Source organism: Motacilla alba, chromosome 13, assembly GCF_015832195.1.
Source record: "Motacilla alba alba isolate MOTALB_02 chromosome 13, Motacilla_alba_V1.0_pri, whole genome shotgun sequence".
NCBI classification, from domain to species: Eukaryota; Metazoa; Chordata; class Aves; order Passeriformes; family Motacillidae; genus Motacilla; species Motacilla alba.
The window spans coordinates 2,610,989-2,629,403 of NC_052028.1; the positions used below are offsets into that span (position 1 = coordinate 2,610,989).

Below are 18,415 nucleotides of genomic sequence, written 5' to 3' on the forward strand. Positions count from 1 at the left end.
CCACTACTCCACCAACTCTGGGCTCCACAGGAGGTTGCAAAGTCACAAGTACTCTTGACTTGCATGAGCTTGATGCAATTACCATTCCAAAGGCTCCCAGGAATGGCTGGCCAAAGATCTCACTGCACACTTCTACAGCCTTGACATCAGAGGACACGGCAGTGACTACGAAACGGAAGGGGCAGGGGCAGACAGACAGGAAAATAATGGGCAGGGGTACAGGCACAAGGTACAAAGAAAAGTTGAAAAACACTCAATAAAAAAAAAGCTACAGACCAAACAACACTGGCTACATCCTACATACCTCCAGCAGCAAACCTCAATCCTAGTCAAGTCCAGGAAATGAAGTCACCCAAAGTGACCCCTGTTTCTGCACAAGGGCACTCACACAACCCGATGTGTGGGCATTCCCATTCCTCTTCACACCGTACCAACACGTGGAAGGATGTTGGGGTTTTTGCTTTTCATCCAGCTAACAGGACACATTTTTGCCATGTGGAACATCTAACCAGCAGATATTCCTGTACAACACCCAGGTTTAGCAGGGATTCTGCAAACACAAGCCATCACAGAACGGAGGGGTTGTGCGTGGATTCCAGGCTGTCCCTTAAGCTCCAGCAGCAAGGACAGGGACGTGTTTGTCCATAAAAGTGACAACAATTTGGCTCTTTCTAGAGATGGCTACCACATTGAAGAAAGTCACTGATAAGCCTGCACAGAAAATTCTACAGAAGATATAATTCTGTCATGCTTTTGGGTTTCCTAATGGGCACTACTAATTACTCATGATGAGGCTTTTTAAAGAAGCACAGAAAAAGATGAGGCCAAAGGGGCTAAAACAGGTGTCCAATACAGGAAGTTTTGCACTTTGGAAAAAAAGATATTTAAAAGTATCATGTTAGAATTGGAAGTCACTGTTAGGATTAATAGCACTAATCAGGAACTTTATTCTTAAGCAAGTATTCCCAAACTGGAAAACCCCAAGACGTATTTGGAGGGAAGGAGAGAGAGGGAAACTGAGCACACAAATTAATGCAAAAATAGGTATATTTCTTAACCCACCTGCTATTAGGTCATCAAGAGTGTCGGTAAGCGTCTGTGCTGGAGTGGCAACCATTAATCCGTCTGGTTCTTGAACTAAGAGCCCCTGCCCAGCAATTTGCTGCTGCTGTCCTACATTCTGCTGATTCCCTAATGCTTTCTGAAGTTCAAGAGACTCTGTCCCATTATAACCTAAGTTACCAGAAAAATTACATTGCGGTGCTGGCAAAGGCTGGATAGGGACAAACTCTATTTGTTCAGCAGGTGGTGGAGACTGGTGTTGCTCATCATCTTTAGACAAGATTGTGTCAACCTGAGGTAACCCTGAAAAGTTATCCTCTGGCAGACCCTTATCAGCTTCCACTTCTGGGAAGACCCCTGTAAGTGAGCACTGCTGCTGCAGGGCAGGTGGTGTGTCTGTCTGACCTTTGGTCTCCAAATATTCTTTGGTAAACTGCTGTTGGGTTTTCATCTGCAACTGCCTTTCCACCTTCTGCAGCTCCTTCAATATTTTCTTCTTCTTCTGTACTTGTTCTTCTCTGTTCTTTTTAAGTTCTTCAATCTTATCTTTATTTAAAGGTTCACCTTGAATTAATTCCAATGATTTAAGTTGTGCTTTTTCAATAGCACTAATTCTCTGTCCAAGTTCATTCAGCTTGCCTTCAGTCTCTTCTACTATGCATTCCAAAGGCTGGTATGGGTGAAAAGGTGGCAGTAGGTCCTTATCTGCTACCTGCAGGGAACTTGACTTCTGCTTGGATGCACCTAAGCACATGAAAAATGTTTGAAAAAATGCCATGCTGAAGATACCCCAAACCTCCCCTCTCACCCACCAAAAAAAAAATAATAATAAAAAAATAAAATTAAAAAAATCTTTACAACTAACACTGCACATCTGTCAAAGCACAGAAAGGTAAACCCTACACTCCATGTTAAGACAAGAAAGGACAAAGCAGCTAGATGGAATTTTCAATATTGATCCTCATATGATCACTTTGAGCACAGCTACTTTAATCTTACAAGGAACCTTGACAATTTCTGACATGGTGACAATGCACTTGGGAAGGGGAATCAGCAAGAACAGCAAGGCAATTTACACGATCTACTGAGTTCCCAAAGTTCTTCTGTGTGTGCAGAGCTTAAAGTAAGAGTATTTTCCAGAGGCTGACTTCAACAGCAAGGTTAGGAGCCGAAAGACTCTATGGCTGAGAGCAGACTAACCTGACTGTAAGATGACACTTTGAAATAGGATTTCTCCAAACATTGTAGCATTCACCTTCACATTACAAGCAGAACCTGCCACTGCAAACTTAGTGGTTTCAAGTGGAGTGTGAAGTTCTAGCACCTTTTTAAAAATTTTGGGACCAAACTAACAACTTGCTCACTTCCCCTTCCAGTAACAAATGAACAATTCTGTTCATTATAAAGACTTTAAAAATAACCTTCACCCAGGCCCACCAAACCTGGGCAGCCCTGCCCCAATCACTGACTCCCCTCAAGCAACCCATGGCTGCTTTCCCAAAAGCCACATCTGGGAAACTCTAGGTACATCTTACTGAAAGGAATATACTAAGTACTGAAATTTTAATTATTACTTCAGTCTCAGACTTTAATTACAAATGTGAAAGTTTTAGCCTGATTAATCTTCTGCACTAATACTCATTTGCTTTACCCAAACACTGATATATGGAGCCTTCAAAAAAAAAAGGAAAGAAGAATTGAAGTTTTACAAAGCAGACTCACATAATTAATCATTAAAAGGGGAACTAAAATGATGTACAGTTTGAGCCATGGTTTAATAAGTTACCTAAACATTAGACAGTTAAGTGAAAGTCTGGATGCAAGAACTAAGCCGTGGATCAGTCACCAGCCCTGGAAGGATTAAGTTTCCTGAAACATAGATTTATTTATTTCTCTCTGGGCCATCCTTCACCAATACACTAATTCACAAATAACTTCACTTTGCATTGCTGTCAAAATAAGAGTCACATACACCTCACTTTGAAATTAACCTTTTTTTGGAGGAACTAATTGTAAACCAAACAAATGTGAGATTTTTCTCCTATAAAGAGAAAGAGCAACTATGAAAGTAGAATTGGACCAACTCTGTACTGCATACCTTCAGCAGACTCCTGAGAGAGCAAACCACATCTAATTATTTGAGAAACAACAAGAATCTTACTAATCCCAGGAAACAGCCCAGAATCCCATAGCCACCCTTAACCAACCCCAGGAAACAGCTCAGTATCCCACAGCCCCTGGAGGCACCCTCCAGGATGCTCCTTCTGCAGCTCCATACTCTGTGCAGCTCAGTAGTTCCAGCTGAGCACCTCTCCCCACCACTGTTACTCTGCCTCTGAACCATGAGTGAGTCCCCAGGCAATTTCTCAGCAGACAATAAGGAATTTGGGGGAAGTTCAGCAATCCCTGGCTCTGGGCTGGCTGGTGGCTCTTTAGCTTGAGCCTGCTCCAACCTGTGGCCTCCTTGGCTTTGCCATGCACTCGGGGGTTATCCTTTAATTTTAACAAGTGTAATTAACAGGTTTGTGAGACCACTCTTGAGAAAAACATTTCTCCCAGAAATCTCTGAAAGGCTTGTCTATATTGCTGTTTTGAAACGAAGCTGTGCTGCATTGCTATAGTAACCAAACCTGAACCCTGCCTTCAGCTGAGCTGGGAACTCTGTCCTGCTCTGCTTCCTGTCCCCCTAAGGCTCCTGTGTTTATCATTCCCATCCTCACACAAGGCATTCCCACAGCCCAGCAGCTCCGGACACCTTCTACCACTGTAAGAAGGAAAAGCTGCAGTTCAAAGAGCCTCCCAAATAATTAAGTTGTCCCTCTGAATTAAGTCTGAGCTGGGGAGAAAACAAACCTGTCATGGGAAAGCTTTTCTAGGAGCACAAGAGGAGCAGAAGCACAACCCCACCTGGAGAGCTGGGCTGGGCTCAGACAGCAGCTCCAACCAGGAATCATCACAGAAAGGTGGGACAGTTTCTGAGGACAGGTATTAGGAGACCAGCTTAGCTCTCAAGTTCCAGAAAAGGTACAGAAATTTACACTAATCAGCTGCTAATTAGATAGCAGGGCCATTTTTCAGGTTCCAGATCACCCTTTCTATGCCAGAGAACATTTGCAACCTGAAACCGGAGCTCTCGGAAGAGGATGAGGGGTAGGAAGAAAGATCTTCTAAACCTGACATGTTCACCAGAAGAGTCAGGTCAAACCAGAGGTGGAGAAGCTACACTGCTGGTAGCTTTGAATATGTTGAATATGCAGATATTGGATGTACTAAAAAGTAGCATTTCCTGGTTTATCCAAATCTCCTCGATATTACAAAATCCTGAAAAATACTGTGTCCATTTTAGCACCTAATTATGAACACACACTTTACACTTCCACTTTTGAAATACATAAATTCAGTAAGACTTAAGAATTCAATCACAGGCCAGATCATAACCATGTCAACCTTTTTAAAAAAAATTATTTTGTAAATTTATCTTTTGGGGGCAGCATCAGTGATCTACACAATCAACCTACTACCAAAATTACACCTAGCAACATTGAGCTGTCCATCTGGCCTCTAAAGCAACTATTTCCATCCCTTTTAGAAGAACTGTTTAATATGAAATTAAGTTATTTAGACTGAAGATGACTGAAATCCAGATGTTGCCACACAGATACCACATGCCATCCAGTACCATGATTACAGGAAAAAAACTGATCAGCAAACCCAGAGTGGCTCTGGGCATGCTAGGAAAGCCACAGAGTAAAGGAGGGACTGATTCCCCAATTATTTTGTGAACAGTATCACCAATTGCTCTTTTATTTTCATTTCCACATTCCCACAAGCTCTGGTCCCTACTCTGTCCAACACAGCCTTCACCACAATTCCTGCAGAGATCTTCAGCCAGGTTTGTGACCAACATTTATGACTCAGGATCAGACCTACTCTGCCAAACCCAGCTTCCCATCCACTCCTCCGATCCCCACTTCTCTCCAGGAAGTGACAGCTGCTTCCTATGGCAATTTCCTGTACCTCTCCCATACACTTAGGATCATGTCCACAGAGCTGAGTTGCAAGAGCCCCCTCACCCCAAAGAGCCTCTTGCAGGCATCGCTCCTTGCCTCTTGAGCAGAGAGGACACCATGACCAGGTCTTAATGCTTCTGGCTGCAAATAACTTGAAGTCCCTAAACACTGTGAGCAAGAACCTGGAAAAATACCCTTCAGTTCTGTAGTCCTCAGGTGGCTTTCTCAAGCAATTGAACTCTTCTAATTTGAATTTGCTTAGAACACATTCAGTATGTATACAGTTGCTGCCAAGAAACAAGTCTGATACTGTATTTCCTCATGAGTGGTTATGATTCTCAAGGAAGTTGCTCTTCTGGCTGTGATTTATAATCCATAGGATACCACTTCTCCCAGGAAAGAACTAATTTATATGCTTTTCAGTTGTATTAGACTTCATATTTTATTAGACAATATTCTTATTCTCAAAATTCTAATTTTATTAGACAAAATTTGTTAACAGCTCCTTAATTTCTATTGTCATTATCAAATAAAAAAAAAAAAGTGGATCGAAATCCAAACAGTAAAGTTAAAAAATATTTTTTCCAGCATAAAAAAAATGACAGTAAGAAAAAAGTCAGCTGCGTGATACACATTTGTACATTCAAATACATCTTCTCTGCTGAAGAGCCTGTTAGATAAATCTGTATGAACCACCACGTCATTTGTGTGCTCTGTAACAGAATTGCTTGTCCGTTGTTCTTGCACTTGAAGTTTCTTTTTGTAAATCTGATTTCACTCAGAAGTTGAGAGTTCAACTTGCAGCCCGCAATTAAAACTCACCAGCCTCATCAACATGAATAAAATTAACTCAATATTGAATTTTCATGAAAATTCCGTGTTTAACTATTATTTGTATCAAAAAGAAACTCAGCTCTAAGGACCTGGAGAAACAATCAGTTGCTCTGTACACACACAAATGCAAAGTACAATATTACATAATCTTGCTGATTTGGAAAAAAGAATAAGCCTGCATTTCCTAAGAAAATTAATCTGCTACATGGTTTTTCACACATACTGAATTCTTCTTTATAAAGAAGAGGTTAATTGGTAGAAGGCTGAATGATGAGTTTCAGTATGTTCACAGCATCCCTCCTGGAACCATGGAGCAATTTTGCCAGGCTTTATCCCTCCTGCAGCTGTTTCTGTGGAAAATTGCTGGGAATAGGTGCAATGCTATCCAACAGGCAATGGCTACACAGCTGAAACCAAGCCAAGCTGAACTCAATTTTCAGCCACTCAAAAACTTGAGTTACTCTCTAATCTTAAGTCTTCTTCCCAAGTTTCCTCTGGTGGTTCATGGTATGAAACTGGAAAATTGCTAAGCTGTAATTGAATTAGTTGGTGGCAAGCAAGTGACTGAAGCTTCAAAGGAGCAGAATTTCACAAACCACTGTGAAAAGGTTGTTACTCATTTGTGCTCCTGGGGACCTACACATGTCTGGGTGTCAAATCACCTGCCCGCACTGCTGAGGATTGGCAGAAAAAAGGCTTTCAGTCTACAAAGAAAGTAAAGTTCAGAAGGCAGGAGGCATGGATGGTGAAATCTCCCTTGGAAACTCATCCCAGGTACCTGGGCTGGTTGCTGACCCAGGCAGAAAGTTTCCAGGAGGAAATGGCAAGAATTGATCAGAAGACATTGAAGCACATTAAACAATGAACAGGCAGCTGGGACTGCACAGTAGAAAAATCTGGTAAAAATCAGAATGCAAAAGCTGGAAAAGCAGGAATATCAATTTGCCTTACTAATGTTTTTACCTCCATGAAAGTCATATAACTTCCTAGTTTTACTGTTAACCTGGCCCCTATTTGTATTAAACCCCACAGTGCATGAGATCTCTGCTGAGATATATAACTCAGGCATAGAAGGCAGACATCAGATTAAAAAATATTTATTGAATTGGTATCTATTGAAGTTACATAGAGTTTGTTTTTCTTCCCCTTCTCCACACCACCAGATTGTTAGATTTAGCATGGGGATCCAGGAAATACAATATATTGAATATCTAGCTGAGAAAGCATTAGAGATTCCAAAAGTACCACTCAACCTTAGGGCAACTCTGGTCTCCTTCACAGGGATCAAAGGCAAATGTGGGCAGCTTTCACCTGAATAAGTTTATTTGGTCTCATGTAATTCTAAAAACAACCTGCACCCCCAATGAGAACCACTGCAAGTTACTGCTCACTTAAAAATGACACTAGAAAAGTCTAATGACAGCACGTTGACAGGTTTTAAGTACTCACTTTAGGCCAATTAGTTCATTTGTAAGCACAATTCCAAAGAATGAAGTAAAACAAATCTAGAGAAAAAAATTACTGAAAACCTGATACCTCTTTCTGCAAAACCAGACTGCTTTGAACTTTGACATGTTTAAAAACAGCTGATGTTAGTAAAATTATTTTGGCTAAGAAAACAAGCCTGCTGCTTTCCACAGGCTCCCTGAGCATCCCTTGTTGTCCCAGCATGTTTGATGATGATCTAGAGCATGCTCTGTGTTCCAGCCCTGCGCATTGCACAAGGCTCTGCAGGAACCATTCACCTGCATTTACAAAGCAGAGGGGATTATCAACAGCTGGTTTCCTGAAGAAGCCCAGCAGCATTCCATGGACTGTTCCCTGGGCTGGGCTCCAAGCCCCTCTCCCAGGGAAGCAGGTGCAGGGCCACGTGGAGCTGCAGCACAGCCCTGCACTGGGTACACCCTCAGGCCTGTGGAAACAGCACACTTGGGTTTTGTACCCAAAAAGCTCCTTGTGCTGAGCTGCTGCACCACAGCTGCTGCTGAGCAATCCTGCCCCTGTTCAGCAAGGGCAGAATCCACCAAGGAAGGGATCTCCTGCCTCTCCCCATGGAAGAAAAAGGAGCTGAACTGGGATTTCTTTTACATGGACACAACAGACGTGCTACATGTAGTGCACTGAGAACAACCCTTCCAAAGCAAGTAGGAGCTGAGGTCTGATCAATCCCATAACTAATTCTGCTCCTTTTTTACCTGATTTTTTTTCAGTTCTTTCCAAGTTATCATCTTGGTGTGTCACCTTTATCTATGGCTCTCTAGATCCACTGTTGCCTCTGAAATGTTTCTCTTTTCAGTTGCTAAACACTGACATTTGAATAATTACTTTGGCAAAAGATTTAATGTTAATGATCCCATGTGCTTCCATGCTTTACTGAAGAATAATAATAAAATTCAAAATTAGATCATAAATTCCTCTTGAAAATCTCATGTCCTATCTGAATTGTAATAGGAACACTTAAATGTGTTCAAGTTTTACATTTGATTGCCAAGAACTCTTCAGAAAACGAAGTGTCACTATTGCATTTCTTACAAAACTCACACAGGTTCATAAAAAAGATCTTACTGTGCTAAGGTTGAGGAGGCAAGGTACTGCTCTCCTGCCTCCCAGTAGGTCACAGTTTATACAAAAACTCAGGGGCTACTTCTGATTGAAGGCAAGTAATTGTTCTGCTCCAGATAAACCATTTTGTTATGCAAGAACTTGCCTGCTCTGCTGCCCTGGAAATAACCAACACCTCAACTCACGCCCTCTTTTGCCCCTCCCCTCCCAGAAGTTCAGTGATGAAGGTCTGGTGAATTGAAGCCACACGTGTGTAACAAGTCACAAATGGCAGTGCAGCACAACACACTGACTCTGCACTGCAATGAGCACACAGTGTTTAGCACAAAAATACCATTTCCCCCCTAAAGATCTGATAGACACAAGAGCTTTGCACAGTTTTTTGGATGCTTCATCAGCCTGATGACATGTTTGGGATTGCTGCATCTCCCACAACACAGCACAGATGAGTTTTGCTGACACGCATGAAGCATGTCCTGACCCCTGTGAACAATGAGCTCTCCCTGTGCCAGCCCCAACATCACAGTACTGCAAAAAACACACCTAAGGATGTGCTGACTTTGGCAATAAGGTGTTTGTAATGAGAGCTGTTTCTGAACTACAGTCAACTATTTGCTTTTCATAACTGGATTAAATAAAACGAAACTTTCAGCTTTTAAGTTAAGTCTTCTGACTCAGCATTAATTAATCCCTTACTGATTCCCATGCACCACAAAATGTGCTCCCAGAACACTCCCACTCCACAGTGCTAACAGGCATTGAACTGGAAGGGCACACATGCTGGTATATAGCTTTTTGGTGGGTTATTTGAACCAGAAGTTGTATATTCTTTTCATTCGTTTGGTATTCGTTTCTGTGAAATCCAAAATCTCAAGTGTTGCACATCCTAGGAAACGAGACACCAAGTGCATCTGAGAGGTCACACACGTGGCATATGCATGGAGAGGGGCCCAGCTGCACATTCACACACCAGCAGGTACATAACGCTTTTCTCTCTTTAGTTGTGCTCCCAAGGGCTTGGTGTTTGTTTGCTCAGTGCTTCCTCAAACATAGGATTTCAGCAGATCTAGCTAACAGAGCTTTGGATACTGTAGTGCTTAAGATCCCCATCCAAAACTGTAGATCATTAGGAGCTGCAGTTTGTAACTTTGCACTTGAGAATCTGTTTCTCTTTCTGAGCTGACTTAGCAGATATGAAGATTTTGTTACAGAATCCACAGCTGGGAACAAACTCCCTAATTGCAATTTAATAACTACAAGGAGTTTTAACCAATCAGTTTGATCATGTTCAAAGCAAAAACTCTGATGTTACGATTACTCACAAGAGAACTATTACTAATACAACAACAACTCTCCTGCGTAAGTAGATCTGCACTGGTATTTTATAGTGCCAACATGTTTGCAATGCTACTGATGGAACAGAAAAATGTTGGTGCATCAAGTTCATGGATAACAGCTGCAACTATTCTAGAAGACCAATGTACAATATTCAAAAGTGAACACCACACCTACAGTACATTAATTTCTTATCTGTCTGCACTAGGGCAGTTACCGCAAGCATTTTCTTCCATAAAAAACTGAGTAAGTATAATCCTAATAAATTAGAATAAGCACAATAATGTTAGAACAACCAGTGTTGCTATACTTTAGAATGCAAGAAAATAAGAAAGAAACTATGAACTATATACAATAGTTTTAAGTTATACTTCATTAGAGGTGTTCAAGAACTGAGGGAATGGACTACACTATGCATAAGCTCTAATAAAATGATCCCCAGCCTATCCATTTCCAAACCACATATATTCTCTGAGTGGCTACATACTGACCTTTCACCACTCCCAAGAGAGGTGGGGAGTTCTCTTGAGGGGTCCTGTCAGGCTCCTGGGGAGGTACAACCATGGCGAGCGTATGCACCGGGACACGGGGAACCTTCAAACAAAGGCACAGACACAGGCTCAGTAAACACACCCTCTGGCAGAGCAGCTCTTCAGGTGCTAATACACGGGTTCAGAACGACAGCATTCTCCTGCTCACTCTTCCCAAACTGTGTATTCTATGCTACTTCTTAGTATGATCTGACCCTTGCTTTTTTACTGGGGACAATATGTCAAAGTTGACTGTGCTACTCTGCACAAGATCCCAGGCCGTGTTGGCTGGAAAACTGTTAATTCCTTTAGGCTTTTAGTCAGCTAACTCCCCTGGAGCTGACTCTTCACACTGCAGAATTCTGAATTTACACAATATATTTTCTTTTCTATAACAAACAGAATCATTAATACCATGTGAGGGGTACTACCACAAGGGTTTATAACTGTTGAACCAAAATACTGACAAAATGCAGGAAAGAAAACAACATCCTTTTGAAATTCTAGATTTGGGACTATCCTGTCTGGGGAGCAGAAAAGGGAACAAAGCTCAAATGTTCTTCAGGTCTCTGCAGGTAGCAGATTCCTCACTCTCCATATCATTCTCATGTGTGCAGAGTTTTTAAATTTTCTTCCACTGTCTACATTAATTTTGAAATGAATTACTATGCAAGTGTTTCTTCCCAACACTGATGGCGCTGTTTAAAAAAAAATTCCTTGTGCCTTACCTGAGACTGATCCTGAGATGGAGGTGTGAGCTGGGACAAGTCTGCTGCAGGAACTGACAGAACATTGTTCGGGTAATCCAGCAAGTAAGAAACAACATTTGTGTGTCCTCCCTTGGCAGCTTCAATGAGCATTGTTGAACCATCCTGAAGTGAGATTTTGGAAACAAAAAGCCAGAAGATGAGTTTTGCTCCCCAGTGTAGCATCCCCATGTAATAATTCTATGACTTAAATTTACTACTTCGTGAATCAGCCAGGTGGCTCTTTCAGAACCCATGAGCAGGACAGCTGCTAGTGAATACCTTGAGCCGATGAGTAGGATCTGCCCCGTGAGCCAGGAGAAGCTCAACCACGGCCAGGTGACCTCCAGCACAGGCCAGGGACACTACTGTGTGATCATTGTTGGCTGTAGCCCTGTTCACATTGGCACCTAGTAAGAGAAGAGCTTAGAATTAAACACAAAGAAATTCTTCCTAAAAGAAAGTATCAACAAGTACAGTATTCTGTGGAACAGAGACGAACTTTACTTTTGTAATCCAATTACTTCCTACACACTTCTAGGGAAAGAGCAAAAGGGATTTTGACTAACTGATTGGCTTCCACACATCCTCCTCCTCACCTTGCAAAGACAAGGCAGTTGCAACAGCAACAGTGGGCTTGTAAGTGTTAAGTGAGGGAACACATGGTGTAAGAAGCACAATTCCAAATGCTCTCTCTGAGCAGCAATCACTGTGTGGTGCAGTTGCTACTGTTTCAGACAGCACTTGATGTGCTTTTCTGAAGGAGGAAGTCCTTTCTTTAAGAAACTGAAAATATCTGCTGTACTTCAACTCTAATCTATATAACAGAGTAAGAAGAGTAACTAGCAAAATATTTTGTAATTCATTCTACCATGAACTACACAAAATTAAAAAAAACCCTTAGAGGATTGACAAATGCTGATTTACATATAACCAGAATAATTTTAAATATGGATCACAAACATGTGGCATTATAAAGTGGCATTTGAAGTTTTTAATTAGTTACATAAACTAGCATTTACCTTTGCTAATAAGGAATTGCACGGTGCATAAGTGACCAGCTCGTGCAGCCTTCATTAGTGGGGTTCTCCCACCTTCAGATTCATGCTCCTGGAGAAGAAATAACAGATGTATAAATGGGCAAAATTTGTACCATTGTTTCAGCTTCTGAAGTATCTTGTGATAGACCAGAATTACTCATCTGAGTAGAAGATCTATCTCACAAGCAGCCTGTAATAAATGTAAACTGACTGGTGTCAATTTTCATGTTACCTCAAATACTAAATCACACTGTGAAAAAGGATTAGGACCACATCCATACTGGAATCACACCATGAAGCTTCCATACTTACAACCCCCTTTTTACTTTAGTGCTCAATGTGTAACATACATGAAAACAGTAAGATCTTGCTTCCTCCTCAGAAAGGGTGGAAGATTTAACACAAATGTCACCCAACATCAATAACCACGAACTGCGGTGCCACAGTTCAGAGAGCTGCCATGTGCTGCCAGGCCTCAAAACTGCAATAATGCCTTGAGTGCACAAAACATTTATAAAACACACTGAAGAGATCAGAAATAAAAATGAGACAAATCACTGCAGCTCACAAGAAGCCTCTAAGAGGATTGGAGAATAAAGCAGAGAGCTGAGAAAAGGATGATATAAACCAACAAAAGGGAATGAGCATCAAGAACAATTTTCTAATTTAAAAAGTCTGAAAACTGGAAAGATGTAGTTGAATACAACTGTATTAGAGCAGCTACAGAACTAGACAATGTGCCTGCTATGTAGACATGATCAATACCACAAAGAATGCTGAGCAATTATATCAACCCTCCCAAAGAACAAGGGGAGAGAACATAATCTTCCTGGGAGCGTTTGTATGTGCTCTCTATATTCAATATTATTCTATTCAGGTAACATTCAGTCTGATCAATAGTACACTAGAAATGTGTGGTTTTTAATCAGGTATCTGGGAAGCCAAGCTCTAAATTCACTCTTTACTTTGTAATTGCATGTATACCTGACAGTGAAAGTTAACATTTAGTACCAACAGTGGATGACATGGCTACTCACAAATACAATCAGACAAGAAGAGATTTGACAGAACAACTCAACTCCTTCCTTCATAGTGTCTGTCTTCCTGAAAACTCTGCATATGTCCTTTGACATATGGCTTGCTTTAGTTGCAAGCTGCATGTTAAGTTAGTTTTCTGTTCGTACACTTGAAGAAGAAACTTCTTGACTGGATCTTCTGTTGGAGACTGGCCCCCAGTCCAAGCCCATCCTTCACTGTAAGAGGTTACATTGCCCCTCTCCTGCTCCTGCTCTGCTCCTCAGCCTTCACAAGAGCTCTGTCTTACTGTCCACCACTGCTTTAACACATGGCTAAATCCCACACTAGAGCTCTGATTTCTTTGCTTACTCTGCAGTAAAACACACAAGCACACACAGGCACAGCAAACCTTGCAGACTTACTACTGAAGTCACTTTTCAAAAAAAATTTCATAGATTCTCCTCGCATGGCAATGACTGCTTAGATGTCAATAAATACCTGCTTCTGGACTGTCTGCATGGCAGAAACATTTACAGGACATGTAAAGCTAATTATGTTAACGTGTGGCCCTATGATTGTAAGAATTAGTGGCGTGCCCTTAAGTCTTGATGCTTACTCTGGTATTTGGCAGTTTTTCCTTCCTCAGCCACTGCCAAGAGATCCTAAAAAGCCAGAAGCTGCTGTGTGCCTGAAGCACAGCAAACCCCTGGTTCCACCAGCACAAAGCAGCTGTGGGTGCAAAGAATTCCTGACCACCACTCTGCTCTGAGCAGGACCTGGACACTGCTGCTGAACTATCTCACACCCAGTTCGAAATCCTTACTGATAAGAAGATGGCAAGATGCAAAATTTATTTTAGGTCACCTTATTCAAGGTAGTGAAAAGCATCCTGTATTGCACTGAGATGCAGCAGATAACTGGCAGTTAGGAATAATTATTTGCAACATTCTGCCTTCCTAACAGACTTCGCTGTTGGAAGTCTCAAACACGGACGCCAGGAGGCTTCCTCATTGAAATGCAATGCAGTGATTCTGCCCAGTTTAACCAACTGTCACTTCCTCAGCAGGCAGAACTTGATCCTCAGCTACTACACACTTCCAATCCTTGCAGCACCATGCACACCATCAGTCCAGCCAAACCAAACCATTTGGGTGCCCACCTGCTGTAGATCTTCAAAACTTATGGCATTTTGATGGTATTTTTCACATTGGAAGACAGAAACGCATGTTTTATTTTAAGATTAAATTCATTCTGACTTCAGCACTCTCTATAGCCCTAATAATGGCTATCAAACAGCATCAACTCAAGCTTTAAGGGAAGACATCTAGGACAAGCCAAAATAAGAAGCTGAGACAGTGCAGTGCCTTTGTCTCCTCACAGCCTTTTTACCTAGAATAAACATACATTTCAAAGATTCTATCTATGGATATATATCTGTATCTATCTCTTTTTCAGCTGCATTAGATAATCAAAATCAGGACAGAGAAAATGAAAGTTGTCCCAAAGTATCTCCATTACCTTTACAAAGTGCTTTTCCCTTTTATTTATATGAAGTGCACACCGATGTTTATTTTGTAATATCTAAACCCAGTAAATTGTCTTCAAACACAATCCCCTTGCCTCTCTGCACTGCAGGGCTCCCCACAGCATCCCCTCTTGTCACTGCCCCAGCCCTGAGGAATGTGGTAATTAGTACAATCAGGAAGAGGAAGAAAGGAGAACACCTCTGCCACATCTGGAAAGCCATTCTCTAAACCTCGGGGTGATGTGCCCTCCTGCTAATTCTGCTGGGAGAGAAAGAACTCCTGAGGAGAATTTTCTGTGGCTTTGGGTAACAGATAGGAAGGGAGGGGAAAGTGAGAGGGTTACCCAAATCAGGCAGGAGTTTACACTGTCTGCACCTTTTCCACTGGGACTCAAGGAGGTGAGATTCCAGTCAGCAATAATGATTTTCTTTCTAGACAAATCAATACTTCCAAGAGCAGAGCAGAGCAGAGTCATCAGGAGCATCCTATGACAAGCACTGGTATTTTTTAGTTCTTCCTGTTGAGTTTTCTGGTTTAGGCAATTCCAAGGTCAGCTACAGAAGGGCTTTCCCCACATACAATTCTTCTTGGTTCACAGATATTCATGGTTATATTAATCATTAGGATAGTTTTTTGATTTTTTTTCTCAATATCACATGTTATTTTAATGTTCAGGAAGAAAATCTGTATTTTCAAAGTAAAGCTCCAACTTTTCATGTCTTTAACAAGCCTCCCACATCCAGGACAACAGTGAATATTTAACAGATATCTGAATATTATTCTGAACAAAATGATCTAGAGAAAAGTCTTGATGCAAAAAAGTACAGTCCCTAACACTGCTGATTTTCAAGACTGAACTCATTCCAGCAGTCACCAACCTACCTGCCCAAATAACCTTCCTGAAAACTCAACTAGGCCTCTAGTTTAAAGTAAACACCAAAAAAATGGAAGACCTTAGAGGAAGCAGATTTAAGAGGGGTGCTATCAATGAAATAACCTGCTGCATTTGGGAAGGTTGAAATACTGTTTTTTTAAAACCAGTTTTAGAAAACCCAGCAGGAGGGAAAATACAGAACAAGAGCAAGCACCATCTAGTCTGCTCAGGGAGTCTCCACATCTTTGAAGAGACTGATGTCTTGTCCTTAGCATGTATCCCGAGGCTGCAGCTTACAAGCATCAAAGGCCAACTTCACCTGATGCCTGCCTGGCTCTATGCCCTCCAAAACTGTCTTCTCAAAGTCCTCCTGCTTGTCCTGCAGAAGGAGAAAGAAGAACTCACAGCTCCTGCTCTACAAACGAAGGTTCCTGGTCACGAAGACCTGGGACATGAATTTGAACTGGATGAAATCCACCAGCTGAACACTGCTTTGTTGGCATGAGGCAGATAAGAACAATGGTAAGACCAAGCAATGAAGCTCTCATGAGTTGAGACTCCTACCATGAGCCATTCAGATCCACAGAGAGAGCACAAAGGTCAGACACCGTATCTTTGTTGCAGACAAAATGGATTTTTGTTCACTACTGGCAAAACAAAGAATTTCATTGTACTTTGCACCATCCAGAGAGTGCAACAGCCAAGAAGTGCTGACTACAAAAATGAGCTTCACTTGTCCTACGACGCTTTATCTACACAAGACTAAGGGCCATGTCTAAAAAAGCCAGAAATCCCTGACCTTCCCCTGATGGTTCAAAAAACAGTAGGGAAAAACATAATAGCACCTCGGATTCCTCACTGTAACATCAACAGAGCAACCTCCAGAGTTGCTGAATTCAAATTCCAGAAGACTGGCTGCTTTTGTAGATGTTTAAATGGTGTCTCATACACAATGCATAAACCCACAGTCTGTCACACACATCAAGGAAAGGGAGTTTTTAATTTAGGAGCCACATTAGTGTGAGGGATGCTATCACCTGAAGGCAAAACAATGATCCCTGCCATGACAGAAACATGTCTGCAAAAGCATTGTGTCATAGGAGAAGAATTAAGAGGTAGTCTGGCATGCTGGGGTTTTTTTGCAATTAGAATTATGTGGATGCCAGGCAGCCAGTTTTAGTCTTTCAAGCAAAGCAAGAAGTGGAAACTTAACAAGTACTGAAGAGATTTGGGGAGACCCTGACAGTGTAAAATGAGAAAAATACAAGGATGAAGCTGTCCTCATGGGTTCTCTTCCACCTCTTAATTTTTGCATAAAAGCTCCCATATGTCTTGTAGGAGAAAGGTAAATTCTATCACTAGACCAACTCCTATGTAGCACAGCCTCATGTACAGCTGCAAGAGGGTCCAGGTTAAATTGGGTTAAAAAATCCCAATTTAAAACTCTTTTCTGTATTTCCCAGCTGAGAAAAGCTGAGATGATCTCACTGTCCAAAAAAGAACATCTTTCTTTTGTTTGCAGCTACACTGAAACAGACAAAGATGCAACCACCTTGTCAGGAGCAGAGCTGCCTCCAAAAGGGACACCAGAATCTCCTTTAATCCAGGTGATTCTGCATCAAGAGGGAACAGGCATTCAGAATGGTCCTTTTAGTTTATTGAAAGGTATGCAGCTTAAAAGCAGGATATCACCTCTCATTAAATATCACCAATGCTCATTGTGAGATTTAAAGTCCCTAACCTGTGGGAACATTTATGTACCTCCCACGTCTTACCTTACACAACCCGTGAGATGAAGGTAACTGCTGGGAAAGACACAAAGAAGAAATAGGAAAGAAAAAAAAATCTTCTAGGAAAAATGGTCCTTTCACCTTTGACATTAGACAATTCTTGCCACACTGGTAAATAGATGTATTACTGAAATGCTGAATATTTTTCCTGAAGTTACTAAGTTATATTTCTGCTTTCAAAAAATGCTTTTATCAATTTGTATTTCAGAGCATCCGTCTCCAAACTTTTACTCACATAGATCACAAAACTGAAGCTAGCTGTTCTGTCCCCATAAAAGTTGCAAACAAGTAAAATTTACATTCGATCCAGTGGTAGTAGCTCAAGCTGAGACCCTGGAAGTCCCTACTCCTGGAGGGGATGGGGGAACTAGAATGTAACTGTGGCACAGATGGGATCACAGGCTGAAGGCTTCAGATGTGCCTCAGATTCAGGCATTCATACATTTGGCAAAAGCGAGCTGATTTCAAAATGCATACATTAACAAGAAAAGGTGCAGGCCTGCCAGCTAGTTTTGCTACAGATTTTGACAGGCTAACTCTGTAAGGACATGGAAAAGATCCCTTGAAGAAGGGCATCAGAAAAGCACAGAAGAATTGTTAACATGCCAGACTTCATGAACAATTAGTCACAAGGAGACAAATCCATTGAATTGAGAGGATTGAGCAGTTCTCCAGCAGACAGATGAGCACTCTAACACTGCTCATTTCTAGCACTACTTGTCACTGCAGAGCTTTAAGGAAAAATTAACCACTAAGTGAAGAAAGTTCATCCCAGCCATCATTTTTTTAAATTCTCCTGGTGCTTACAAAGCCACATTGCTTAATGAATGTGACAGAGCTCTCAAGATCTCCACTGGTCCCTGAACTGAACGGCATATTTGATATCTAGGCCAGAGGATCAGTCCCTGGGAAGCATCAGTTCCTGTTTGCACTCACCAGAACAACACCTGTTTGTGCTGAGACGTGGTGGTAATGGTCACCCCCAATTCAGACAAAACTCTATGGGGACTAGAATCACTTTTCATAAAACACTCACAGAATGATCTGGATTGAACAGAACTTTCCAAGACCATCCCATCCAATATCCCT

At 41.6% G+C, this 18,415-nt stretch overlaps 1 protein-coding gene across 13 annotated transcripts in view; it reads right to left on the reverse strand.

The window, feature by feature from the left end:
- The window catches only part of LOC119706729 (ankyrin repeat and KH domain-containing protein 1), a 100,649-nt gene that overhangs the window by 34,959 nt on the left and 47,275 nt on the right, over positions 1 to 18,415 (reverse strand). For 11 of the 13 annotated variants that reach the window (XM_038150673.1, XM_038150682.1, XM_038150681.1 and 8 more), the window contains exons 11-15: positions 12,102 to 12,189; positions 11,362 to 11,489; positions 11,062 to 11,205; positions 10,295 to 10,397; positions 1,063 to 1,806 (exon numbers count right to left, since the gene is read on the reverse strand). In XM_038150673.1, the coding sequence (XP_038006601.1) occupies positions 1,063 to 1,806; positions 10,295 to 10,397; positions 11,062 to 11,205; positions 11,362 to 11,489; positions 12,102 to 12,189 (1,207 nt within the window). The other 2 variants (XM_038150684.1, XM_038150685.1) reach the window with 2 other exon arrangements.